Source organism: Diaporthe batatas (assembly GCF_019321695.1).
Source record: "Diaporthe batatas strain CRI 302-4 chromosome Unknown Contig00003, whole genome shotgun sequence".
NCBI lineage: Eukaryota > Fungi > Ascomycota > Sordariomycetes > Diaporthales > Diaporthaceae > Diaporthe > Diaporthe batatas.
The window spans coordinates 2270866-2295040 of NW_025408550.1; the positions used below are offsets into that span (position 1 = coordinate 2270866).

Here is a 24175-nt window from a genome sequence, read left to right on the forward strand (position 1 = left end):
CTGCATTTTCATTAATTGCCCTCTGGCCACGGGCAGCGTGACAACCATGTCGTGGCAGGATCATGAACGAGGTTCAAATGTTGTCGTCGTGCTCATCGACACACCCTTTTCCACCTCGACTCCTCCACCTCCCAACATACAACGAGCTTGGTCGTCAGCTGACCGTCTGCGTTTTGCAGATTCGGGTTGAGGATATCAACCCCTTGGCCAAGTGACCACTCCATCCTGTCCATGTGACCAATAGAAAATGAGTTATCCACGAACGTCACCTCCACTGCAAGGACTCATTGGCCAACATGCATATCAATCACTTACTTGTCTTACTGATAATGGCACTTCCATTCCCGTGGGGAGTGATAGAAGAGCTTGAATCAAAGATAGAACAGAGATGACGAAGAAGATTTATTTGTGTGGCGTTGACTGATACTGTACACATCCTCTGCACTGATTTGTTACCATGCAATCCTGTCTCTTGGACCGGTCATGCTTGTCCTTGTGACCACCTCGGGTGGTCCAGTGGCTGGCCCCGCCTCTTTTGCCGCCTCAAGACACTATATATGCGAACCGTCCGCAACAATGCCACGCTCTTTGTCGACCCTCACCAGGGGCTTGCCAAGCACTCTGCTGCCTTCAGCTGTTAGCACGTGCGCTGCCTGTCGGGGTTCCACCGTATTGGTCTGCTGAGAGTCTCCAATTATCCTGACACTTCGTATGAGTTGACCGGCATCCTGATCCAGTGAATAAAAAAGTGTGCTCATCTTCAGATGTTCTCGAGGCACCTCCGCCTGACTTTTGTCCTTGTCGCACGCACCGGTAAGCGCATTATCGGAAGGCCTTGCCTTGCAGTCCCCATGCCTCGCAAACTTTTGAACTCCCTCAGATAATCATCTGATCGGAACGGACGCCGGGCTTGAACATCAACCTGGGCAATATCTTATAACCCTTGCTGGTATTCCTTGTCGACTGTGGCTTTGTCTCAGGCCCTGCCAGCCAGCCTCACTACCTCGTCATAATGCACCGGAAATATCATCTTTTTCATTTTCCTGGGCAAAGAGGAAGCCCGACCCAATGGTTGTGCCAGGTGGCTGCGTCATCGGAGAGAACGTTTCTTTCTCATCGTACGGCCTGCTCCGGCTCTGAGTCCTCTGTCGCCTCCGCTTGGCAGAGAGCTCCCCACCCGGCCGCGATCTGGATGGGCTCTTGCTCCGTCTGTGGTTCTCAGGCAATAGTGTAATCACGGCGACAAGCCGCCGCTTAGACGTGGATGGCGAGACGTCTCTCACGCCACGAGAGTTTGTGCGGGACGCGACAGCTAGCCTTGAAGGAGATCGGTGTCGGCACCGTCCTCGGAGTGTAGACCCCGTAGATGGGTTGTGCTGAGGCCTGCTGAAGGTTACGTGGATTGGGTCTCTCCGTCGTTTTCTTCCTCGAGCTTCTGGGTCTGGGGACGCCAAGAAGTCGACACTCGTTGGGAAGAATTGTTGTTCCATGGCCATGATCTGGTCGTGACCAATGTCAAGACAAAAGCAAGGCTAGGTTGAGCAATATGCACAAGGCTCAGGCTCGTGCCTCTGGTGTGGGAAGTAGCCCCTTTAGTATCAAACGCCCGGAGAGGGTCGCCTCAGGCCGCATTTATATTCAAGGGTTGTGAAAGGCAGCGCCAGTGGCAGCTGGGGTTGGGACCACAGTACCGGAGCAATTGCAGGTCGGGTTGCACGAGAAACTGCAGCATCCCGTTCCAAGAGTGAATAAGTGGGACGATGTCAGCCCATGGGGAGGATAATTGGAGTGAGGGGCTCCGCGGTCCTCATTAAATGCTGCTCCTGGAGTCGCCCTAGCGCTGGCAGACGTTCCAGGCAAGGACGACAACCGAACCACAATACTGTGGTGCTCCATGTAAACCTTGTAATGTGGTCATTTGCTCCGAAACAAAACAACGATCAAGGTAGGCCTAGCCGATCATAGTTGAGCTTGGCCTGCAGATCGCCTGGGTGCACGTCAATCTTCCCCGGCAAGTGCATGACTGACAGCCATGCGATGGTGCTCTGGACCTTAATCTCCGTGACTGTGCGCTCGAAACACCGTAGGCATCGACGATCCGAGCCAACCGAATGGCAAGAAGAACCATATGGCCATACAGCGAAGGAGGAGGAGCCGATCCACGAGCGCAGGCATGGGACGGGTTGACTACACGTGTGCTAGCCCTAGGGGCGACAGCCTATCATGTTGATCCAGGTCGAGCTTGCAGCTGAGTCTGGATCAAGATTCGCTGACTCGGACAAACCTCTCGTATCGCACACACGTGCCTGCAGCGTCATGACATTGCCAAGTGCACGTTCGGCGGCAGTCGTTTTCGGGTCCTCGGGGCCCCTGTCGTGATAGGTCGGCCGGCCGTGACTCCGTTACTCCGGATCCGAGATGCCCTGTGAGCGGGTCTAGACCAAATCGCACCTTCATACTAGGTGTTGTTGTGTCTGTCTGGTTGGGTGGAAAGGGGAGAATTTCCCGATACTGCGATTTTCACATCCAATCTACGCTCGGGTAGTCTCATACAGAAGATAGTCTACACCGGTTCCAACACAGTATCGGTGCCGGGTGCCTCTGCCGGCGATTGTCGTGTCCAGGAGGGTGTTTACTTGGTCAGCTCCTTGGCGATTTTTGCAATTTCGCTCCGGTCGACTTCTTTGCCATCAAGGGGGCCGCCTGTGGTCGTCAATCGCTTGAGGAGCTCGCCGAAAGCCTTCTTGTCGTCCACGCCCTCACTCTTCACCTCTGAGAGGACCTTCTCCACGATCGCCCTCATCTCGTCCTGGCTGAGGGACTGCACCCCGCTGGCCGCGATGTACTCGTCGATGATCTTGACCTGAGCCTCCTCTTTCTCGATAAGGTCCTCCCTGCCAGCTGCCCGAGCCTCCTCGGCCGCTTCTTGGTTGCCGCGAGCCGTCTTCCTCAGCAGCTGTACGAGCTGCACGTCGGTCTTGATCGGGGAGGATGTCTTGGCGGCGTTGTTGGTTGCGGACAGGACTGTCCTCAGAACCGACAGTCGCGCGGCGTCTTTCGCCCTCATCGCAGTCTTGAGATCAGTCTTGATCTTGGCCAGGAGCGGCGGTGATGCCGGAGAGGCCTCGGCGGAGTACTGTCGACATGTCTGCAGGCATCTGGAGCCAGCGGCGAGTCTGGGGGATGAGTGTCTCAATTGTGTTGATGCAAGCCTGGTGATGGCGCGACTCGAGAAGTTGGTGGCCATTATTCCTACGATGCGTTGGTGAGCAGGGTCTTGACTGATCTCTCTGTTCCGGCTGTTGCCGTGGGAGTGATCGATATGGTGCGGTGGTGTTACAATGGAATGGCAATGGTTGTTGCTGTGGATGGAGTGACAAAACCGTCAATTGGTTATGGAGAAAATTCGAACCTGAGCTTGGAGCTCTGGCCACCCCCCTGGACACTCCAGCTCCTCCCGCCCGTTGAGCTCCACTGCGAGCTACCCTTGCACCCACGTGGTGGCCGAGGTACTGTGCGCTCACTACTCTGGCTGTCTTCGCGTGCATAAGTACATTATCACAGCGACACAGCCACACGTAGAGGCGAGAGGCCAGAGGCCAGAGGCCATCATTGCGGCATCCATGTGAGTTGCTCACCTGCTATCTATGTACATTGTATAAGTGGCACTGTCGAAGGCTGTTCACGGAAGAGTTGTCAAAGGGAGGCTATTCCACAAGGGGGCTGTTGAACGAATAAGAGGTTGTCTTACGAGATTACCCACATGTCTTCTATAAGAGGTCGTTCTGTGGGGAAATTGATACTAGAGGATTATACACACATATAGATGGTTTGACAGTGAGTGCTGTCCGGATGGTCCACTATAATGCTTGTGGACAAGGCTCCGTCCGCGTGGAAGTCTGCTTCTGGTCATTTCCCCGAGTTACAGCCAATGGCCCAGGTCATCTCAAACAAATGTGCCTTATCTCAGTTTCTAATATTGAGATTACTATAAGAACGCGCTGACTCGATGCAACAACTGCAATGCTGGTTTCAGGTAAGCGGGTAATAGGGCAGGAGGACGCTGTTGGTCCCTTCCTTGCGCAGAGCAACTACTAGTACTGCTGTCTCAGAGTGAGAGGCACTTTCTCCAGCCGTGGCTCTCTGATCCAAGGCAATGCTCCCACTCCAAAAGGGTGGGGAACACTTTGAAGTCTCACCGTGCTTCAGATCCACCTTGTACCATTCGATTATCCACGCACATGCCGCCCATGTCCCGAGCTGGTCAGGAAGCATCAATGGTGGGTTTACCCCAATCAACAATTGTCCGACTGCCAAAGTGGACACCTGAGTGGGCGGTCGATGCCCTTGGTCGTCTCAGCTGCTATCTTTTCTTCTGGCCAATGCATACGTATCTGTCAAACCGGCCCGGAGTCAGTCAGTCTCGTTATCGGATCGCCAAGAATCGTGGGCAACACGCACACCGGGAAGTATGCCTTTAAGCTCGGGTCCTGAGCGTCTCTGCGGGCCTGGGCCAAGAGGACCTGCACCTCGTTGATGGACATTCCCAGTCTCTCAGTAAACGGGTAGATGGCCAGGGAGCTGAGGAGGTGAGACATGTTCTCACGATTCGCGGCCCCGACCTCTTTCTCCCGTGCATCTACGCAAAGCCTCTCGTCAGTGCATCTCCGCCAACACCGATTACAGCATGCAGCAATGTTGCAGGACGAACCTTCCGGCCAGGCGCACAGGGGCAATTGCATCATTCGTGCTTCGACGTTTTCGAACCCTGCGCTCCTCATGAGCTCCTCCAGCCTGAGGCCCACCCTGCCGTTCTTTTCGGGTTGGATGCTCTGCAGGTACAGCTGAGACCTGTCGATTGTCAATCCTTGACCCGACATTTGGCATAATGTCAACCTACCAGCGCCGAAGGCCATGACCTGCTTCAGTGTCAGCACAATTCTTCCCTACGCGTCCTCTTCCCAGATGCCAACACGCCAATGCCACAGTTCAGTCTGCCTGACGCTCGCAGAGGTGACCATGGGCTTTTCACGCAGACACTCCTGGTATACGACACTCTTCGAATGGGGAATGGTTGTGATCAGAGGGGCGAGGAACAACTCCGGTGCTGATTGGCTCATCATAACTTGGATTGAACTTACCGTCCGTCAGCGTGCCGTTGTTCGACTGCGCGTTGAAATAGACCTCGACCATCTGGCACCATCCTCCCGGAATTAGGACACGATTCAACTCTTTCGTGTAGTCACCCCACCTGTCGGCGTCAATCCCGCCGGCTACGCAACGGCTGTGAACTATGTCGAAGTAAGAGGGATCGAAGTTAAGCCTACCCTCTTCGTCAGATCAACCTTCTCCTGTTCCATTCGGGCCTGGATATCACCTCTGGTTCAGATCGTCAACCTCTAGGTATAGGTTCGGAGGTAGGTCCGGAGGGCTCATTTGGGATGCGATGTCTACTCCGATAACCTCACACCTTGGGTGGGAGTCCGCAACTTCTATCGCCTTCACAAAAGAGTCAGATGTATACAATAACCGGAATGGGGGATCTGCAGACCCATGTTGCTGAGCCAAACCCGCAGTCGAGGATGCGTCGCGGGCTAGGTATCGGTCCAGGGAATATCAGCCTCTTATCGAAGAGGATGTGGAATACGTGATGGAAAAGCTGGAGGCGCTGTGCTTCTTCCTGTCCGCGGCATGAGCATGACCCAGCCACAGGGGGTCTTGGGGGAACTACCTCATCAACCGGGGCGAAATATATCTTGTGCTGCAGTGCGTGTTTCTGGAACAGCCTGCCGTGGATCTCGACTGTGTCCAGGTAAGCATCCGGCACAGCGATTTCTTGCGATTCACTGTTGTAATCGTATGTCTCAGCATCTTCTTCATGGTATGACCACCAGGCAGTGGGAAAGTTACTCTGGTTCCATTGGGAATCGGCGTTAACATATATCGGCAGAAGTATCAATGCTTCACGAGCTTGCTCTGTCGTCCTAGTGCCAGTTCAGTGCGATCGATGGCTCCGACAACACACAAAAGTCTGCCAGGAAGAACGTTGAATCTGGGTGAGATGACCATTGCCATTCTGCACACGCCAATAAATGCATTGAGACCAGCGTACTGCAAGTGTGGATACCTCTTTCCTTTCTCAAGTTAGGCGGACAGGGACGTTAGGGTGAAGCAGGGTGGAGATCAGAAGGAAAGTTACTGACCAGGACAGAGAATCCCAGTGGCATCCAGTTTCACACACAAGAGATCGCACAAGAGATCCTCGAAAATTGAGCCCAGCTCGAACCAGTCTACTTAGACCAATGCCACGTTGCATTGGGCGAGCCAGCAAACAGCTCAGTCATATTCTCCTGCCAGCATGAAGAAAGGCACACATACAACTGCTTCCTGCGCCAACACACGAGAACCGACCAAAGCTCAATCCCGGCATGGCCCTTTGGTATCGGCGCCGGCTTGCCTTGCGTCTTGCTACGTCCATGCAGCCAGACGTGGTATTAATTACAAGGACCATCTTGCCCGTCGAGAGCAGATGGGCCACGGATGGTGGCTGGGCCAGTTTTAGTCTGATGCAACTCCATCCTAGCCGCTTCCACTCTGAACCTTTGTGGGTCGGCTGTCTGGCTGTCCTGGCTGTCGGTGACCCAAAAGCATACATCCCGGCAAGCTCGTCCACACAGCCCAGGGCCCAACATTAGCGCAGGTACCGTGGTACGCGGACAGCAGACTAAACAGTGCCACTGGGAGGCGGCCCACGATGTCCTGCAGGAGGAGTCGGGGACCTTTGGTGCCCGCGGGGTGGTTGTCCTATCGGATCCAGGTTTGTCCCACGGTAGGCCGGCCGAACAAACGCAAATGCCCCGGTCCAGAGCTGTCACTGCACGGCAAAGACTGGTGATCCTGGCGACCTTGGCTTCGGAATAGCCGGAAGCAGATTTTCCATTAATCTCCTCGAAGATAGAGGAGCATCGTGAAGAGAACCGCAGCTGAAAATGACCGCGGACTAGGCGCTAAAACGTTGACGTCGAGATCCAGCGAGTGGGCACACGCCATCAAGGGATTGGAAACAAAGGTTATGCCTCGGCGTCAGGCCATTTGCCACTTGGAATCAGACAGTGAAGCTTTACTACGGCGAACCTTCCACTACGCAGGGTGACAATCCGGTCAATCAAGTGCTCGGCCTACCCTGGCATTGACCATCGTGTGTGTTCAGGGATGGGGATCAGCCAGCCAGGAGGTCTCAAAAAGCGGCCTGCTCTGATAGACCGCTCCATGCTCGGGGCTGGGTAAACAGCCGCTTTGCACGACGAAGGTCCCTCGCAGCATCCGTTACGTGCCATTCGGGTAGGATCTTACGGGCCATGGGGAGGCCGGGCTATCCCAACGAGAACCGGAATTTGGCCTGTCGATCTGCCTTTCACATGCGGCGTTCTGCACCCAGAAGCAGCAGTATACAAATGCAAGTCACCAGCGGCGCGCCCCGGTCCCTGTCGTTCCACTAATCCATTGTCCGGGCCTCAAGCCTTAGTGGTGGAGGAGCGAAACGGGCCCATGACCTATAGGATACAACGCGAGTCGACAAGATGGCTAATGAAGACCACTGGGTCCTCCGGCCAAGCAGCAAAGTCTAACCTACTGTGTATGCACTCTGCGAAAAGCCTGGTCCCCCTGTCGAATACTGGAGCCCGAGTCGCTGAAATGGTGGTGGATGCCAGAGGACCGGAAGCGGTATACAAAATCACGGCAAGGATGCCCACATCTTGCCCCTTATCACTCGTCTCCCCGCCGTGTCAATCCTCTGCTCGGCGATCTCAAGCAGGCCCTCTGCAGCGCTGAGAACGGCGGGCGTGCGAACGGACGGAGGCGAAAAGGGACCCATCATGAAACGAGGCCTTTGCGACGAGAGCGTTGGGGTCCAATTCTCCAATCCCAGGCAAGGGATGGGCCACAGCGCTATTTCGGGCCGTTGCGTGTCTGACGGAAACATGATGGGATGAGGCGGGAAGGGGAAGGTCGCGAAGCTTGGGGCCGCGGCGTGGAAAACGGTTCTCGCGTTTTGTGCGGACGTTGGGCCGGACGTTGAGGTCAACCGTGAGTGGGTACCCGACCTTGGGCCCGGGGCGTGGCGTCACCCTCCCTAACAGGGCCACCCCTGGACGCCCTTGACCCGAAGTACTGGGACACTAAGAGCCGAGTTTCCATTCCGTCGGATTACTAGGCGCACGCCACAATCCACGGGCACATTGCCTTCTCAGATCCCGCGCATCTGGTTTATCACAACTGCCACTCGAGGAGGGGCTCATCAGGGAGCAGAATCCCAGGTCGGGATTTACGATGTTTCGGCATGCCACAGCTCTCCCGCCCATATCCTTCGTCCACATCTGCAATCGCTCGTCTCACAGCTTCGCCGTCCCGTGCATATATTGTGCATGAATCTCATCACTGGTCCCCCGGTCTGGGTCAACAGTGGCCGCGACTTTGCAGGCCTGTCCTTTTTAATTAGACTCCCAGTCAAGAGCGGGGGCAGCCTCAGCAGCCAAGGGGAAAACACTCCGCGCCTCCGTCCTATGGTCTCGCACGAGACGTGCAGACACCTATGCGGCCAAGCAACAAACAACAGGGACCGGAACGAGACATACATATGTGTGTGATATTTGACCTGCGGGATAACGACACAGAAACAAACACGCCTCGTCAATGAGGAGGGAAGTGGGGGTAAACTTTGCACGCCCGGCAGGTTGGTAATCATAAGGCAAGTTGGGCCATCGGCGCTTGATCCTCCCGGCCAGGGGTTCCCAGATGCTTGGGTCCTTTTATTTTTACCAAGCCGCGGGATGCTGTGTTTACCGGCTTCGCACTCGTACGCCCAGAAACGCAAGATAAGAGGCACAAGCCGGGGTCCATGATCACGGTTGCAACCTCACAGTGTTTGATGAAGTCGCCATGGCCCCTCTATCCCTTAGGTCTTCTGTTCAGTTCCATGCGGTGGGGAAGCATAAAAGTAAAGGTCCCTGGACGGGTCGGTGTGGGGGGTAGTGCTCCATGGCATGGGCCCAACATAGGTATTTTTTCCGTGAATGACAGGTTAGGGGGGCATAGTATGCGCTGCGCTCACTACCGCACCTTCAACGACGAGGATACCTACCACCGCGAAAAACGCGAAGTCAACAATACATCACGCCAGGTCCGCATACGCCCACATTGGCGTCCACGTTGAGGTGTCAAAGCGCCGACAGCAGGAGATTGCGAAGTTTGAGACAAACAAGGACAGCGAGAGCGACGGGATCTGCAGACGATGTGGGTAAGTGAGGAGACGAAGGAAGAGTTGGCATGGGCCATGAAGCTGGCCGGAGGCACGGAGGTCCTTTACCTCTTTGAGTGTATCTAATGGTCTCCTGCATCTGCAGCGGGCACTCGGCGAATCATGCGCATGAATATGTTCTGGCTTTTTCAGCTGTGAGCACGAAGTGCCAACATGCAGGGCATAGAAGCATTGGATAGTGAGTGTTCGGGAGACGTGGAAGCCCTTCCCTTTGCCTAAGCTTCACAACAATGCTTGGTCACGCTTAGCTGGGAAAAGCGGCATAAACGTGGTTGGGTTAGTGGCACGATATACTCCTAAGCGAAAGGTCAGGGCTGGCCAAAGACTGGGGGAAGCAGCAACTTTGGACACGGGATTCAACTTGGGACGAAAACGCGTGTTCGGCTACAACACATGGTCTTTTGTAGCTACCGGGAATCATCTCATCGGTGCAGTTTTGATGACAGGATAGGCACGCACCCCGAGACCGATGATCAGACAGGGCCACCCTCAACCTTGCAGACTCGCTTGCTTCACTTTGCTGTATTGGTTGTACCGCGGAACGATAGCACACATCAGTCGACTGCAACAGCTGTCAAGGCATGGCGATGGTTTCCCCTTGCTTGCCGAGCATCCGATGTCCCACCATGCAGAATTCATCTAGCAAAGAGCAAACAAACCCCAAGGCAATCGCAACCCAATCTATACCAATCCCATCAAGATATGACAAACGTGGAAATCGTGTAAAAGGACGCCTCGCATGATGCCGGCCACCCACGTATCTTACAGTCTACCCAAAACGGCCAGATGCAATCGTTTTTTTGGTTTTGTTTAACCTGCCCTTTCCTCTTTGCCGTGCCCCCCGCTACTCTTTCCCCCCTTTAACACCAAGTAAAAACAGGGTTCCGCGCCTTGACCGGCTCCAGCCTCTCCACGATGACCTTGCGCTGGTTGCCCTCCATTCCCTCGGCGGCCGCATACCCCAGGTCGCCCTCCATGTCGTCGTCGTAGCCGCCGTACATGTTCTGGGCGATGGAGCTGCTGTTTCGCCGGCCCATGGCCGTGGCGTACGAGTACCGCCGCTCGCGCTTGTTGCTCGAGTAGACGTTGAGCGTCGAGTGCGACCGCTGCGGGCCCGGGTAGCTGGTCCCGAAGCGCGGGGCCCCCGGCCGGGGCCGCTGGTCGTGCTTGGTCCGCGTGGGCGAGGACGCCGCCGTGGCGCCCTCGTTGGTGAACACACCCGAGTCCTCCAGCGACTGCGTCTCGTCCACGGCCGTGTCCGTGATGTTGCCCGACAGCTCAAACCTGCCCGGGTGGGGCAGGTCCGCGGGCGGCGTGGCGAGCCCGAGCAGGTCTGCGGCGGCGGGGGTGGCCGAGCTGTTGGCCGCGCCGATGTCCATCTCCTCCTCGATGGCCTTCTGGAAGTCCTCCTCGGTCCGCCGGCGCATCTCGGACGATGTCGCCCTCATAGGAACGGCCACGGGGACTTCGACCAGGTCGTCCCACACGCACACCTTTGCCCGCCTGGTGAGCTCCAGCGGGCCGTGGTCCGGCGTCTTGAGCGTCTCCACCACGTTCCACGCCTGCCCTTTCATGACCGCTATCTGCCTGGAGAACATCTTCTCTTGGAAATCGGGGTCTATCTGGAAGATTTTCCTGAGCGCCAGTTGCGTCTGGCTCCACCATGCTGTCGAGGTCAGAAGGGGCAGGAAATGATCCCTCGTCTTCTGTGAGAACGGCCTGCCAATGAGGTCCACGGGTAAGAAGAGCCAGCCGAAGGGGAAACTGTTGTCTCTGTTAGCAAGGCTTCGCCTGCAGAGAAGGCTGAGGCCGCACTCACCTTCGCCAAGCATCAGGGTGTTTCCAAGGCCATGATAATGAGTTGTCAATGGCCCCTATACTGATTTTTGGATCCCGTGGCCGATCCGACGGACTCGACGCCTCCATAGGTCGTTGGGCCTTGTACGGATACGATGCGCGATTCTGCGCTGGCCTCTGGCTCAGATCGACCGGCCTCGGCCCGTCCGGCTGCTCCTCCGTGTCCATGTTCATGTGTACAGGCTCAGAAGCTATTGAGACCTCCCCGGTCTCCCAGTCCACCTTGATCATCCAGTTGTCGAGGCCTCGGTCTGTGTTTCGCATGATGTAGTCCAGTATCACCAGCTTCTCAAGCTCTTCCCTGAAAGCCTGCTTCAAACTTTCTGTCCACATGAAGTTATCCGGGCCGGGAACTCGGTCTGGGGTTTCCGCCCCGTCCTCTCCACCTTCGTCTTCTAGGCGGCCGGCAAGGGGCCGGCAATTATCCACCCACCTTCTGCGCCTGTTTCGGTGCATATCGTTGGTCCGTACACCCGACAGGTACTGGTCCGGCCAGGGATGTTCTCGAAGGAAGATGTTTGCGTCCTTGAACCCCTTCAGGAAGACCTGGAAACTCCCTGGTTTTGGAGGTAATGTCTTCCTGTTCCTCGAGTAGTTGTAGCGATCCCAGAATGGGTAGTGGAATGATTTTGATGCAAGCCATACGACATCGGTGTAAGGCACCATGTGAGTCCGGAGCTGGCAGTCAAGTGTGTAGGCTGCCGCCTCACTGACGTAGGAAAGGTTAGGAATAAGACTGCCAGGTGTTAGTCAAAGTAAGGCCACGGCCACTGCCGCAGAGCTCTCCCAACGTACCATGCCCTGCCAAAGCAGCAGGGGAACAAGTTCCTGTGGATCCATTTGTTCCACTTTGGGTTTCCCGCTGCGTACGGCTCCTCATCCTTGGGCTTGAACACGCCGACCACCTTCCCATCCGGGTTCCGCGCGAAGTAAGACCCGGAGCTGCCCTGAGTGATCATCCTCGGGTGCACGCCCTGCTCGATGGCCAGCCGCACAGTGTCGACAATGTACTCGAACTCGTCCCTCGTCATGACGCCCTCCTGCGGGACGGCCAGGCTCTGTTCCGTGGCGGGCCTCACGCCCTCGGGGGCCTGGAAGACGCTGTGGTGGATCTCAAGGCGCGGTTCGTCGTCGTCGCCGTGCCTGCCCTTCTTGCCGCGCTTGAACTTGGACGCTATTTCTTCTGCCCAGCGCTCCAGACGTGCGTTGATGGCCTTGACGTCGACGCCCGAATTGCTCCTAAGCCTTCGGCCGCGGCTGTGTTTCGGCCCTCCAGGGCGGGTCGTGCCGCTGCTGCTCACATGTGCCCTCGGCGAGGTCATACCCGAGTGGGGCCGCGGCTGTGACGTATGGTTGTAGCGGGGGGCACGGGGGTCCTGCAAGGACGCGGAGCTCTGGAGCATGAAGTCATCTTCGGACTCATCGCTGGAGTGGTCGGCCTGTTCCAGGCGCTCGTAGCCCGTCGTGGCTGGGCGGTTTCGAGGCATGTTGAGGGGGGGACGGGGGACGGAGGGACGGGGGATGGCGCGGCACCGGCGGGGTTATCGGATTGCTGAGGGAGGGCGTTTATGTGCCAGGAGCCTAGCTCGGTCGTGAGTCCGATTACGATTGAGTCATTCGGGAGCTCTGGTGGCAATCAGGAAGGGAGCTCGTGGCTGGATGAATCGAAGGCAGCGCCCGTCTTCCAAAGACGAGGCGGTTGTTTTTTGTTGTTTTGGAATGGAAACCCGGTCCGGTTCTGGCAGAGGACCCCTCTCGTAAACTCTCGCAAGGACACCTTAAGAATACAATCCAGAATTATCGACGCAAAAGGTCAAGAGTGAAGCAAAAGAGCGTGACAAAATCGCAACTTGGCTAGAATGGCTGCAAGTCGTGACGCGATAGTGTTAGACTTGTTACATGGTCTCCTGCAGGCTGCATCTACGTGGCGGTGGTGCTGGTGACCTTGGGGTGCTGTCATCATTGCCTAGCCCGCCAGCTAGTGACTGGGGGAGGGTACGGAGTACATATGTAGGGTCGATATGGGTAATTTGGCACCCCCCTGCAAATCTAAGGACTCACTCTGCCCAAGAAGGAAAGATCGATTCGAACTTTAACTTCAGCACCTAAAAAGTTACTTATCAGTACCTTCTTGTTAATATTCAAAGTAAAAGGAAATAAAGTAAATTTAGTCTACTTAAGAATAACTAGTTTTTAACATTATTTAAACTCTTCTTACTTTAACATTATATCAGAGTTCTTCTACCTTATAATTACTCTATTCCAGCTAGCAGACTGGTTTTTATGACTTACTTTTAAACTCAAAGTCAAGTAGCACAAGAAGGATTATCAAACAGTCTATTCTTTCACCAGGGCATCATTATAGTCTACCACCATGCCGAGGCAACCAGACTGGATCTGGTGCAACGGGAGGCGCGACTGCTAGCCACACGCCTACACCGTCCGGCCAAAAGACCATAATAACCAATCTACCTATTGGTTATCTCTAGCAGTATATAAGTACCGTACCGTCACTTCTGGTGCTGAACAAGAAATTTATTTGAGTGACCGCCTGTGCGAGATATGAGTCTCAGCTCTATTCAAAATACGAGTTCAGCCATAGTAAAACTTACCCTCCCAGACGCTGTTCCGTTGATTTCCTCTCTCCCAATCATGCAGCCCTTGATATCGGTCTCCCATAACTATTCGTTCAGCCTCCTCTCTCAGCGCTCGGCGCTTATCCCCCACAAAGTCTTCCAAATATGTCAAGCCGTACTCGTCAATCATTGCCCGATCGTCAAAGTTCCATACCCATGGCAGAGCGAGACGAGCATGAAATTCACGGAGCTGATTTTCATCCCCTTCATTCTCATTGCCGCCCTTGGACTGAGCTAGGATGGCAAGAGGCGTTATGATACGGCGGTATCCTGACAGGATCTCTTCTACCTGGTCGCCGGTGATGCTGCTCGGTGGCCTCCCAGCAGTTAAAGAAACGGCAGCCATGATGCAGATCTGGCCTGCATGGGATCCCTTCCGTATGCAAGCACGGTGGGTGAAGAGCAGTGTACTTGGCCCGGTAGCTGGGGTAGCGGCACCAATCGACTTCCTTCCATGGCGTGATCAAGTCTGTGTATTCCAAAATGCGAAAGCGCAGCTCGCGGGGCAGGGAAAGGAGACGACTCTCGACCTCGGCCTCGGGGCCGACGGCCTTCTCAGGTCTCACCAGCGCTGATGCGCCTGAGATGTGTGCTGGAAGTGGTGACTTCGCGATGCCTCGCGCTTGGAGGACTGTGTCCCGTGCAATCTGGTACAGTTGAGATGTGAACTTCTGGACAGGCGGATATGGCAATTCTTTAAGGCCGGAATGAGTCTCATCGGCTCAACTATGCGCATAGCTGCCTCCGTGTCGCCAGGGTGCACGTCGCAGACAACACTCAGCTCGAGGCTATCCGGGGTGATGTAAGATGACAGGTATTGAATGACAGAATACTATTCGGCAAGCAAAGCCTTCCCCTCCGGCTGGTTGACTCCAAGAGGGGTGTTGCACAATTGAGGATCAAGGTCTCTATAGTCTCCATCCCTGTAGCCTGTGTTGAAGAATCGCTCATCGTCACAAATATCCATTCTGTCTTCATGCCGTGTTTCAGGGTCCTTGTGGTGGCACGAAGCTTGATTGAGGACAATCTTGAGGTATGTCAGTTTATAAATCGACGAAGGTCTTAAGTACCGTAGAGGTGCTAAGGATTGCTTCTCCCAGTACCGAATAATAAATCTATTGCTGCGGTAAAGAATGGTAGATGCCTCTGCGTATATCGTACGGCAGGAAAGAAGGAAGCCGTAGTAACCGAATTGCTGTCCAGGAAAGTCGGCCCATATCGAAGGTAATGGGTTGACTCCGTTTAAATTAAGGACGGCATGTTTCTCATCTTCATATCGTGCAAGCAATTCAGTGTGCAGGTAGATACGGTGTCGAAGATGGGGAGGGAGACGAAGAAGCGGTGCGACAGCACTCTTGGTATTTTCTGTCTCCTTGGTACTCTGATTCATGCAGGGCACATGCGAGCTATGTGCTTCCATATTGGCGAGGTTTGGCATGTTGACAGTGGTTGACGGGTGGTGAAGCAACGGAGCAGCTGCAACAAGTCACTGATGCAAAGGTCAAGCTCAAGTGCAGGCCACAAGAATGCGGCGTCGGGCAACCCTAGGGTAAACCTTTTAATGACTGATAATACTAGAGTATCTAAGGTAAAGTAAGACAGGAATATAGGTATTTACGAGACCACCGCAAGCGTTTACTTCAGCCCCATTTTGTGGAACAACTCATCGTATAAAAGGAGGCTGCTGCCGTTTTCCAATGCAGAATAATTCAGTAGAAGTTTAGAGTCTGGGGCAAGCCAGACCAGACCGACCACCTGCAGTGAATGGTTGCAAGCCTGTACGTACGAGGTATCTCTGGAAATATCTACAGAATCGACCCAACTTAGTAGACGCCGCCCGTTTCCCGTTCCTGTGCCCTTTTCCATCAACGCTCGTTGACCGTCCGTGCCTGGTATGAGCATGTTGTCACGACTCCAGCTAACGCCATTGAACTTGCAATTACATCAACACATTGGTATCTTTGTTTTTTCTTGAAAGGCTCAAAGCGTCGACTCATCCTCGTTCCTGAACCCGACATGCTCCGTGCCTTGGTTTGCAGCGCTCAGCCTCGCACAGAGGCTGAGCAGAACCACCGTCTCCGTCGCTGCATAGTGGTTCAGCGCGTCGAGGAGAATCTTGAGGTGCCTGCTGAAGTTGAATTCCCACACTTTCAACGTTTCCGCCAGGACGGACAGCAGGGCCTCGGGGCTCTTAGTCGACTCGCCATGCGCCAGCTGCCACTTTTCTCGGCTCGCCACTACGTGCTTCCATTGATCGTCTGTCATGTTCCTTGGTTTTGTCGGCCCTTGCAGGTCTGGGTCTGCCCTCTCGAGGTTCTTTGTCAGCCAATCGATGCTGCCGGTGAACAAGGTGCAGTTGTTCATGAGCTTGGAGTGGACCTGGAAACTGGTTAGCAACGGGAATAGGAACGTGCTCATGTGAACCAGTGGCCCTATGCTTACCCTAAGGAGCTTGCTGTTTGTCAACATGCACTCCTTCAAGCAGGTGTCCAAAAAGTCCACGTGGTCCTGCATCAGCTCATCAACCGTCCGGGTATAGCCTTTGGATGCGTCGTTATCCTTTGCCTTGAGCCGTGACATGAGAGACTGCCAATTTGGCTCAATCACCTCCGCGGTACAGAAGTATAGTAGTTGCTGGACAAACACCAGCATCCGTGCCCTGAGCGTCGAGACATGCTTCTTCCAGAGCTCGATTTCCTTGCTTGAGCTTCTGCGGCACCATATAAAACCCCGGGTCTGCACTTGCCATGCCGTTGATAATTGCGATTCCAGATGTCGTAGGGACAGCAGATAACGGAACAAGGCCTGGTACCGCCATATTGTCTTCCGGCTGATGACCAGAGACACTGGGAACGGTACAGCGTAGTCCAATTGGAGAGATGTGAAGCCATTAGCTCTCTTGTCATTCTCAAGTGGTTGGTCCTTCAGAGGCTGCAGCGCACCGCCTTCTTCTATGCCTGTGATGTTAACGACCCGTTGGAGGGACTTGATCAGCGTGATCTCGTTCATCTGTACTTTGACGTCCTCCTTGAAGGGATCCAATGCCACGATGCTGCCTGGTTGCCGCAGGACCAAGTCCAGCAGGGATTGCAGCTTGGCGATGTTGACAACTTGCATTGGTTTCCGCAATTCCGATGCTCCGAGTTCCAAGAAGTAGGTGAAGTAATCCGATGGGTCGAGGAAGAAGTAGTGCTTCAAAGATCGCAGTCGATCCGGCAGGGCGTGCGTCGTCAGTAGCAGCTGCATCAACGACTCGTTCGCGTGCGAGTATGCATTGTTGACGTTCTCCAGGAACCGGTTGTCATCAAAGGATTTTGGCTTGTCCCTGACGTCGCTGCTGACATCCACGCCTCCGCATTCCCGGACGACATTGAGGTACTTCCCAGCGAGGAGCACCTTCTCTTTGACGGCTTCCAGCTGCGGCGGGATCTCCTTATCCCTGATGGTGTAACGCCTCTCCCAGTACTCGTCAGTGTAGTCTTGTTCCAGCCTCTCCCGTCGCAGGCTCTTCTGCTCCTTGATCAGGAATTCGCCATGCGGATCGTTGATACTGCCGTGGTGCAGCCATTCATTCAGCATGACCATGTAAGGCTTGCTAGAGTCCCTAAGCAGATTTGTCAGAAGCGCCCTGGCGGCAGGGTCTCCAGACATAGTCTTTAATCTCTTGGTGATGAGACCTAACACCACGCCTCCTTTGCATATTTTCTTGCCCGTCATGTTGCCTGGCATGAGGTCTCCCCCGTCTCTCAGCTGCTCCAGAATCTGGTCGAAATCATCGGCACTATCGCCAGACTCGTCCGTTTCCTCGTCCAAGAGCGCATTCCTCTTCAAGAGCTCATGTGCGAGGGAATAAAGTTGGAACATCATATGGCTGGTCGGCAGGATGTGGATGTTGAGAACGTGCAATGTAAATGCGTCGTTTGTGAGGAATTGCGTCTCCAACTGCGCAATGAGGACCAGGTAGTCCTGCAAGAATTTCCGGATCGATGCGCACAGCGCATGGTTCACGGACCCGAATTCTTCTCGGCTCTGCACGTCGATAAATGTCTCCAAGGCAGTGTAATATGTTGCCATCTTCAACATGGACATGGTCAGGTCCTGTAAGCTCGGGTCCAGGCCTGACAGGATGCGGTGCGTCGGGCCAGCGAGCCGATCTCTCTCCTCGGTAGGGTCATAGCCTTTCGCAAAACGGATGTACTGCCCCTCGTAGCCCATGAAGACGAACAGGAGATCCTCCAGTATGGCAGCCTCCTGCGCTTCTAACGAGAGCTCCGACAGCGGCTTCGGCTGCACTGAAGCAGGCGCATGCAATGCTAGCGGCGGTATTGATATTCGAGAGGCCAAGGGCGCAGAGGTGAGCGGTACAAGAGTCGCCTCCGGCTCCCAAGGGGCTGTGTCGACTGCATGTTAGCATAGTACCATGATGCGCATTCTCAGGGGTACAATCGTGCCTTGCGGAGGCGGCTCTTGCCTCGTGTCCTTTGACGGGGTGTCGGCAGCCCTCCTCGAATCTGCCCTGGCCTTACCGGTCGACATGGACGGCACATGCCTCCGGTCAGGGCTCCTCGTCCTGGAGGTCAAGGTTTCGCGGGTCGTGACGGTGTGCTTCTCTGTGCGCCGCTCTCTCTCGTCGTTGGACCGCATGCTGTTGACCCGCGGATTGCCCGACAAGGTCCTCTTGTGTGGCGGGCGGTCGGGCCCAGACCCTGGCGATTCCGTCCCTGCCTTTTGTGACCTGGACTCGAACGAGGACCGCGTGGTGCTGTCGCGGGTGTTGACGCGGGGCATTCGTGACGCTGTCTTGTCACCCGCGGCGTAGGCTGCGTGTCTGCTGGGCGCAGACATGGTGGCAGGCCCGTCACGTCTGAGCGCGCAGCTGGGTATATGGCTCCGGTGGCATGAGCTGCAGGAAGTGTCGAGACGGCGCTGGGGGGTTTCGGAGGAATTTGTTTCGCCTTTGTTGACTTGAAGGTTGCGACCCTGAGATGAGGACTGCTCTCCACAAGCGCCGGCGCGTCACCCGTGTTAAAGCCCACTACGTAAGTACACTGGGGACCCCTAGCTGTTCTCAGGTACCAATAGCTCTCCAGGGCCACGAATGTCCAGAGCAGACTGCCGGTGTACAGCCATCTGTCGGGCCCATTGCCGTAGAAATAAATACTTTTGAGAATATTGCTTATTTGTTATCACACAAGTTCAAGGCACCAAGGTACCTATGTAATTAGACGGTGAGGTTGTTTTGTGTTCACTCGGCACGTACTGGTACAACACTCATCGCTTGGCAGCTAATTGTGATCCCTGCAAGCTAGCTCCCGAGCTGCGCGGTCGCCGGGGCAGGCTGCTGAGCTTGGTTACGCAGTTGCTCTGCCTGGCCGTCTGGAGCTCATTGACATCGACCGTCAGTCAAACAAACACCTTCCCGCCCATCCTCTCACATCTCGAACCCACCGCACCAGCATTCCCACGACAGCACTCGACACTTTTATCCTCTCCCCCGGTCTCACTCACATACCACCGTCAAGATGTTTATGGCACGTTCAGAATACGGTCAGCACCTCCCGCCTGCAACCCCCCACCTCCCCCCAGCAGCCCCAGCTAACCCAACGAGATCCTAGACCGGGGCATCTCAACCTTCAGCCCCGAGGGTCGTCTGTTCCAGGTTGAGTACTCACTCGAGGCTATCAAACTCGGCAGCACGGCCATCGGCGTCGCGACCAACGAGGGCGTGGTGCTGGGCGTCGAGAAGCGCGTGACGTCGACCCTGCTCGAGACGTCGTCGGTCGAGAAGATTGTCGAGATCGACCGCCACATCGGGTGTGCCATGTCCGGCCTGCAGGCCGACGCGCGGTCCATGGTCGAGCACGCCCGCGTCGAGTGCCAGAGCCACGCCTTCAACTACAACGAGTCCCTGCGCGTCGAGTCCTGCACCCAGGCCATCTGCGACCTGGCCCTGCGCTTCGGCGAGAGCGCCGACGGCGAGGAGAGCATCATGAGCAGGCCCTTTGGCGTCGCCCTGCTCATCGCCGGCTACGACGAGGACGGCCCCAGCCTGTACCACGCCGAGCCCAGCGGCACATTCTACCGGTACGACGCCAAGGCCATCGGCAGCGGAAGCGAGGGCGCGCAGGCGGAGCTGCAGAACGAGTACCACAAGGTGAGAAATGGCGCGGGCGCAGCATACATGTGCATGCTGGGGGATGTACTCCACATTGGATGGCGGGCTGACGTTTCCCTTCTAGTCTCTCACCCTGGTAGACGCAGAGACCCTGGTGCTCAAGACCCTGAAGCAGGTGATGGAGGAGAAGCTGGATTCCAAGAACGTGCAACTCGCGAGCGTGACCAAGGAGAAGGGCTTCCGGATATACACCGATGAGGAGATGGCAGCGGTCGTCGAGCGTCTTCCTGCAAACTAGGAGATATACAAGTCGACCAAGGCAATGGCGGATTGCGAGGCGGGCTATTCAAGACAAGGAGGAAAGGGATCAAAAGGTCACGGAGGACACATTGGATGAGTGGATGCTGGAATGGCTTGAGAAGCGTCGGACAGATATCCAGAGAATATGGGGGGATCGGGCTCAGGCACAATAGGCTATGCTCGCCCTTGCAGAAGCCCTGGGTTTCCGGGCGCCGTCATGATCTAGACGACTGTGATGACAAGGTCACTGCTTAACCAACAAACAGAGGAAAGGGACCTTCTCGCACTTAGAACTGTATCATTAGTCTATTGACGATTTAAACAACTAGACAAGAACCCACAATGGTATCCGACATGGAAAGCCAACATCAAATTACCTCCCAGGGTGCAAGACCACCGCCGACTTTCAACCCGCATGTTCTTCTGAAAACTCCCGCGCAACAAGTGACTAGTAACTATATGCCCTGGCAGAATATAAGAGCATGCCTCCAGGCCCACACGCTTCGCTTCGTCTTAGTCCTCTAAAGTCAGCCTCTCCATGTCGTCTTCTACGCTGAGCAACCCAAACGCGACGTGTGCCCGGTCCGACCTCTGTAGCACCGGCCTGTTATGCCCTTCGTCCACCTCTTGAATCCGCTCGTCAAGCCTGCGTGTCGTCCAGCCCTGCCGGAGCGCGTCCGACTCCGACTCGGGCTCATACGGAGGCGCGACGCCCATGGCCGCAGCCTTGCGCCACGCCCCCTCACATCCGCTGGCGATCTGGTCCCCCGTCTGCCAGCCGGTGTGTCTTGTGATCTGGTGGAGCAGCCTGATTGCCCATTGTCTCTGGAGCTTTCCTCGGTACTGCGTTTTGGGGTGGGCTGTTAGTATGTGCCTTGCAGAATGGGATGCGGGAGTGCTTGAGGGGGAGGGGCACGCGAAGATGTACGCTCGGGGGGGGGGGGGGCCAAACCTACCTGAACGGCGCCGACAAAGATGGGGAAACAGCACTCGATCAGCGCCGAGGACTGCGGCGCGCTGACCACGCTATCCACGCACAGATTCCCAGCGACGCCCGCCGCGATCCGCCCGATCTCGTTGGCATAAGGGTCCGTCTCCTTGGCGATCATGTGCGCCGCCACCATCGCGAACGGCGGCATGCTCGGGTGCGCGCGGTGCAGTATGACCAGGCCCATGTAGAAGTTCATCCAGATGCCCGCGACGGCATATGCGTGGTACGTCAAGGCCGGGCCAAAAGGCGTATCCTCGGGCGGGTGGGCGTCACCGTTGAGGGGGTCGAAGTCGGGCCCGAGGCTGCTCTTGAACAGCTGGAACGCTTGCATTATCCCGTTCCACTCCTCCAGGGCCTTCTGCGTGCTGGTCTCGAGGTCCAAGGCGTCGTGCATCTGCTCGGCCGACGGGAATGGCTCCTGCGGCGGGCTGAGGCCTCTGGGCAATCTTATATCACCCCTTCCCGGGAACATGCCGGCAAATAGGGGTGGTGAGTTCTGGCTTCTTGGGCTTGTGCCGTTTTCCTGTTCCCTGGCCTTTCGTTTGCGTGGCAAGTCATTGGCAACAAAGTTGCACAGCCGAGCCAAAACGAGTAGAAGATGATCGAAAGTCCCGTATCTACAACCAAGTGTTAGCTGGGTTGAATGACCCTCTAGGACTGAAGCTCTTACACTTGGTGGATCCTATTTATCGGTGCGCGTGGGGGACACTGCGTCCACAGGTCGAATTCCATGCTAGGAAGATGTCAGCTTGGCCCTCAGACCGACATCACGGGCGGCGAACAGGTACTCACAATAGCTTGGAAGCCCCTAGCGTACTCTGGTAGATATCCATCTTGCAGAACCACCAGTATAGGTCCATCATGTGCTCAAAACTTTCGATATCGCGTTCAGTACAGTGCCTCGTCTTTGAGTGGGCAGCCGGCCCACTTGTACCATTCACAAAATTCACGGGATTCCCTGACAAGTCTTTGACCAAGCCCAGGTCGATGTCTGCAATTTCGTGATTTGAGTTGCTGTCTTGTGGTGAGAAGTCACCATATTGGTTCTGCGTCCGCCGTGCAAGGAGATGCTGCCGCCTCTTCTGGTGGATTCCCAGTATCTGCCTGCTCATCTCTCGGAACGGTGTTTCCTTGATGAGCTGTCGCGCCCCAAGCATGTGTGTGCACCACTTCTCATGATTGCTGGACCACACTTCGTAGAAGCCTAGCAATAGCGTGGCAGCCAGTGTGGCGGGCTCGGCTCTTCTTGTTGCACTTCGATAGTTCTTGGAGCTGCGACGGGTGCACAAGCCGTAGTGCAGCCACGACGCCGTCGGCACATCATTCTTCAAGACGGCCATTTGAAGGCTCCCTATGGCGAGTATCGCTTGAAGAAGAGCCGGGTGTTGCAGAGACGCGAGTGGCAGGATATCTACAAGGATCAGCCGCGCGATCTTGACAAGTGACCCCAGGAAATGCCTACTCACACGTCCATATGTGGCGATGAGGTGGTAGGACAGCGTCACCCGAGAAGGTTCGTGACGGATCGGCTGCATTGCGCTCGTACATGGACAGCGAGGGGGCCGTCATGGTAACAAAATACCAGAACACCTCAGCCGTCTGTGGGTCGTTCAAGGGTGTATCCGTGGGCGATGGCGCGTAGTTGGCCAGTACGTTGTCCGCAGGAAGCCCATAGCATGGATTTGTTTGTGTTCCATATGGATCAAGGGGAGATTTCAGACGATCCGTCATTGCAAGCCCAGAAACTTCAATAGTACTGTTTGGCGACTGCCCATCCTCCATCAGGCCAAGTGAGGCATCGTCCTCATCAGTGAACCAACCCTCCGTTTTAACGTCTCCCGCATCAGTCTTGGCCGAAGCAGGCTGAGAGAAAGGTGGTGATATTGGCAATATTGCCGAATCGTCAAGCCTGTCCATACTTGCAAAGTTGGTATGGATGGGGGCTGGCGGAACGGAGCCCTGAGGCAGCGGATGGCTCGGCGGATGGGACGGGCCATAGAAGTCGAGTAAATCAGGCTGGTTCATCTGCACTGGCGAATCCATCAAGTGATTAGGTTGCTGTGCGAGAAACAGATCAGGGGACATCTGGCCCATGAAGTACTGTTGCTGGTGGACGCCTAACCCAGGCGCATTCGGGGGATTGGCCCTCGGGAACGGGCCAGGGAATGCTGCAAGGTATTGATAGTGCTCAGCACTCCCAAAGTCCAGACTGGGAGGCTTTGGCGCGATGAAAGGAAGGGGCCCTTGTGACGATGAGGATGCTTTGGCGTGTGTCGAAGACAACTGGGCATTGACGAGAGCCTCAGTTGGGTCCGGATGATAGTGAGGAATAGGTCCGAAGGGCCCTCCAGGAAGCGCTCCCATAGGGTTTTTGAAAACAACACGCGTGTTATAGCCTTCGCATTGGCGCTTTGACTTGATACAATTCTGACAAATGGGCTTTCCTTCGTCGCACTTGATGCGGCGTTTTCGGCACGCTGACTGGAATCAGCTTCTGGGCGTCTTTGGGGGTTTGTTTTGATGCAAAAACAGAAAAGGGACTTACTCAGGCATCCGGTCTTGGTTCTTTTTCTAATATTCGTCTTCTTAGGAGGGGAGGGATCCTTGTTCGTCGTGGTTGGTGATAGTTCTCGGGGTCTGAAGCCGTCGGCCGAGGCCCCTTCGGGCACAAGAGCAACTGAATCCATGCCTAATGACAGTGTATCCCAAATATCCGCGGAGAGATACAATAGTTCTTCGATTGTCCGATACGATAAACCAGTGTTTGATTGAGACCCAAAGGCTCCTCACATGTTCGTCCGACAGCCGGCCCACACCAGTAGAACGTGCCCCCGGGAAGCGCGGGTGCGGTCCAGACACTGAGCCGGAAATGACGAGATAGAGCTCTTGAAGAAGCACCCGTTGGCAAACTTGAGGGGTGTAGTGGAAGGATATCTGGGGGAAACAGCGATATACTG

General features: G+C 55.5%; 7 protein-coding genes across 7 annotated transcripts; 1 reads left to right on the forward strand and 6 right to left on the reverse strand.

Annotated features, from left to right (window-relative positions):
* Positions 1 to 1007: 1007 nt before the first annotated feature.
* On the reverse strand, positions 1008 to 1496 carry KVR01_002601 (uncharacterized protein; the record flags this gene model as incomplete). Its single annotated transcript, XM_044794732.1, has 1 exon — positions 1008 to 1496. The coding sequence occupies one exon, from the start codon at positions 1494 to 1496 to the stop codon at positions 1008 to 1010; it is 489 nt and encodes a 162-aa protein (XP_044647616.1).
* A 1136-nt stretch (positions 1497 to 2632) lies between these two features.
* On the reverse strand, positions 2633 to 3247 carry KVR01_004003 (uncharacterized protein; the record flags this gene model as incomplete). The annotated part of the gene is made up of 1 exon (XM_044793171.1): positions 2633 to 3247. The coding sequence occupies one exon, from the start codon at positions 3245 to 3247 to the stop codon at positions 2633 to 2635; it is 615 nt and encodes a 204-aa protein (XP_044649018.1).
* A 765-nt stretch (positions 3248 to 4012) lies between these two features.
* KVR01_003004 (uncharacterized protein) lies at positions 4013 to 6177 on the reverse strand. Its single transcript, XM_044795019.1, has 9 exons — positions 5911 to 6177; positions 5732 to 5846; positions 5552 to 5680; positions 5378 to 5499; positions 5142 to 5323; positions 4901 to 4919; positions 4712 to 4851; positions 4462 to 4639; positions 4013 to 4394 (listed from the first exon to the last, which is right to left on the reverse strand). Exons 1-9 carry the CDS (start codon positions 5919 to 5921, stop codon positions 4364 to 4366), a joined length of 927 nt encoding a protein of 308 aa, XP_044648019.1. The 5' UTR covers positions 5922 to 6177; the 3' UTR covers positions 4013 to 4363.
* Positions 6178 to 9711: 3534 nt separating this feature from the next.
* Positions 9712 to 13130, reverse strand: KVR01_002728 (1-phosphatidylinositol 4-kinase LSB6). The gene is made up of 3 exons (XM_044792034.1): positions 11972 to 13130; positions 11139 to 11912; positions 9712 to 11083 (listed from the first exon to the last, which is right to left on the reverse strand). The coding sequence occupies exons 1-3, from the start codon at positions 12661 to 12663 to the stop codon at positions 10180 to 10182; spliced, it is 2370 nt and encodes a 789-aa protein (XP_044647743.1). The 5' UTR covers positions 12664 to 13130; the 3' UTR covers positions 9712 to 10179.
* A 2443-nt stretch (positions 13131 to 15573) lies between these two features.
* KVR01_003893 (uncharacterized protein) lies at positions 15574 to 19025 on the reverse strand. The gene is made up of 3 exons (XM_044788476.1): positions 18264 to 19025; positions 16255 to 18203; positions 15574 to 16191 (listed from the first exon to the last, which is right to left on the reverse strand). Exons 1-3 carry the CDS (start codon positions 18655 to 18657, stop codon positions 15793 to 15795), a joined length of 2742 nt encoding a protein of 913 aa, XP_044648908.1. The 5' UTR covers positions 18658 to 19025; the 3' UTR covers positions 15574 to 15792.
* Positions 19026 to 19334: 309 nt separating this feature from the next.
* On the forward strand, positions 19335 to 20225 carry KVR01_002574 (proteasome core particle subunit alpha 5; the record flags this gene model as incomplete). The annotated part of the gene is made up of 3 exons (XM_044790645.1): positions 19335 to 19359; positions 19428 to 19966; positions 20052 to 20225. The coding sequence occupies 3 exons, from the start codon at positions 19335 to 19337 to the stop codon at positions 20223 to 20225; spliced, it is 738 nt and encodes a 245-aa protein (XP_044647589.1).
* A 515-nt stretch (positions 20226 to 20740) lies between these two features.
* KVR01_003691 (uncharacterized protein) lies at positions 20741 to 23905 on the reverse strand (the record flags this gene model as incomplete). Its single annotated transcript, XM_044793214.1, has 6 exons — positions 20741 to 21070; positions 21184 to 21835; positions 21889 to 21951; positions 22011 to 22629; positions 22685 to 23695; positions 23764 to 23905. 6 exons carry the CDS (start codon positions 23903 to 23905, stop codon positions 20741 to 20743), a joined length of 2817 nt encoding a protein of 938 aa, XP_044648706.1.
* Between the last annotated feature and the right edge of the window lie 270 nt (positions 23906 to 24175).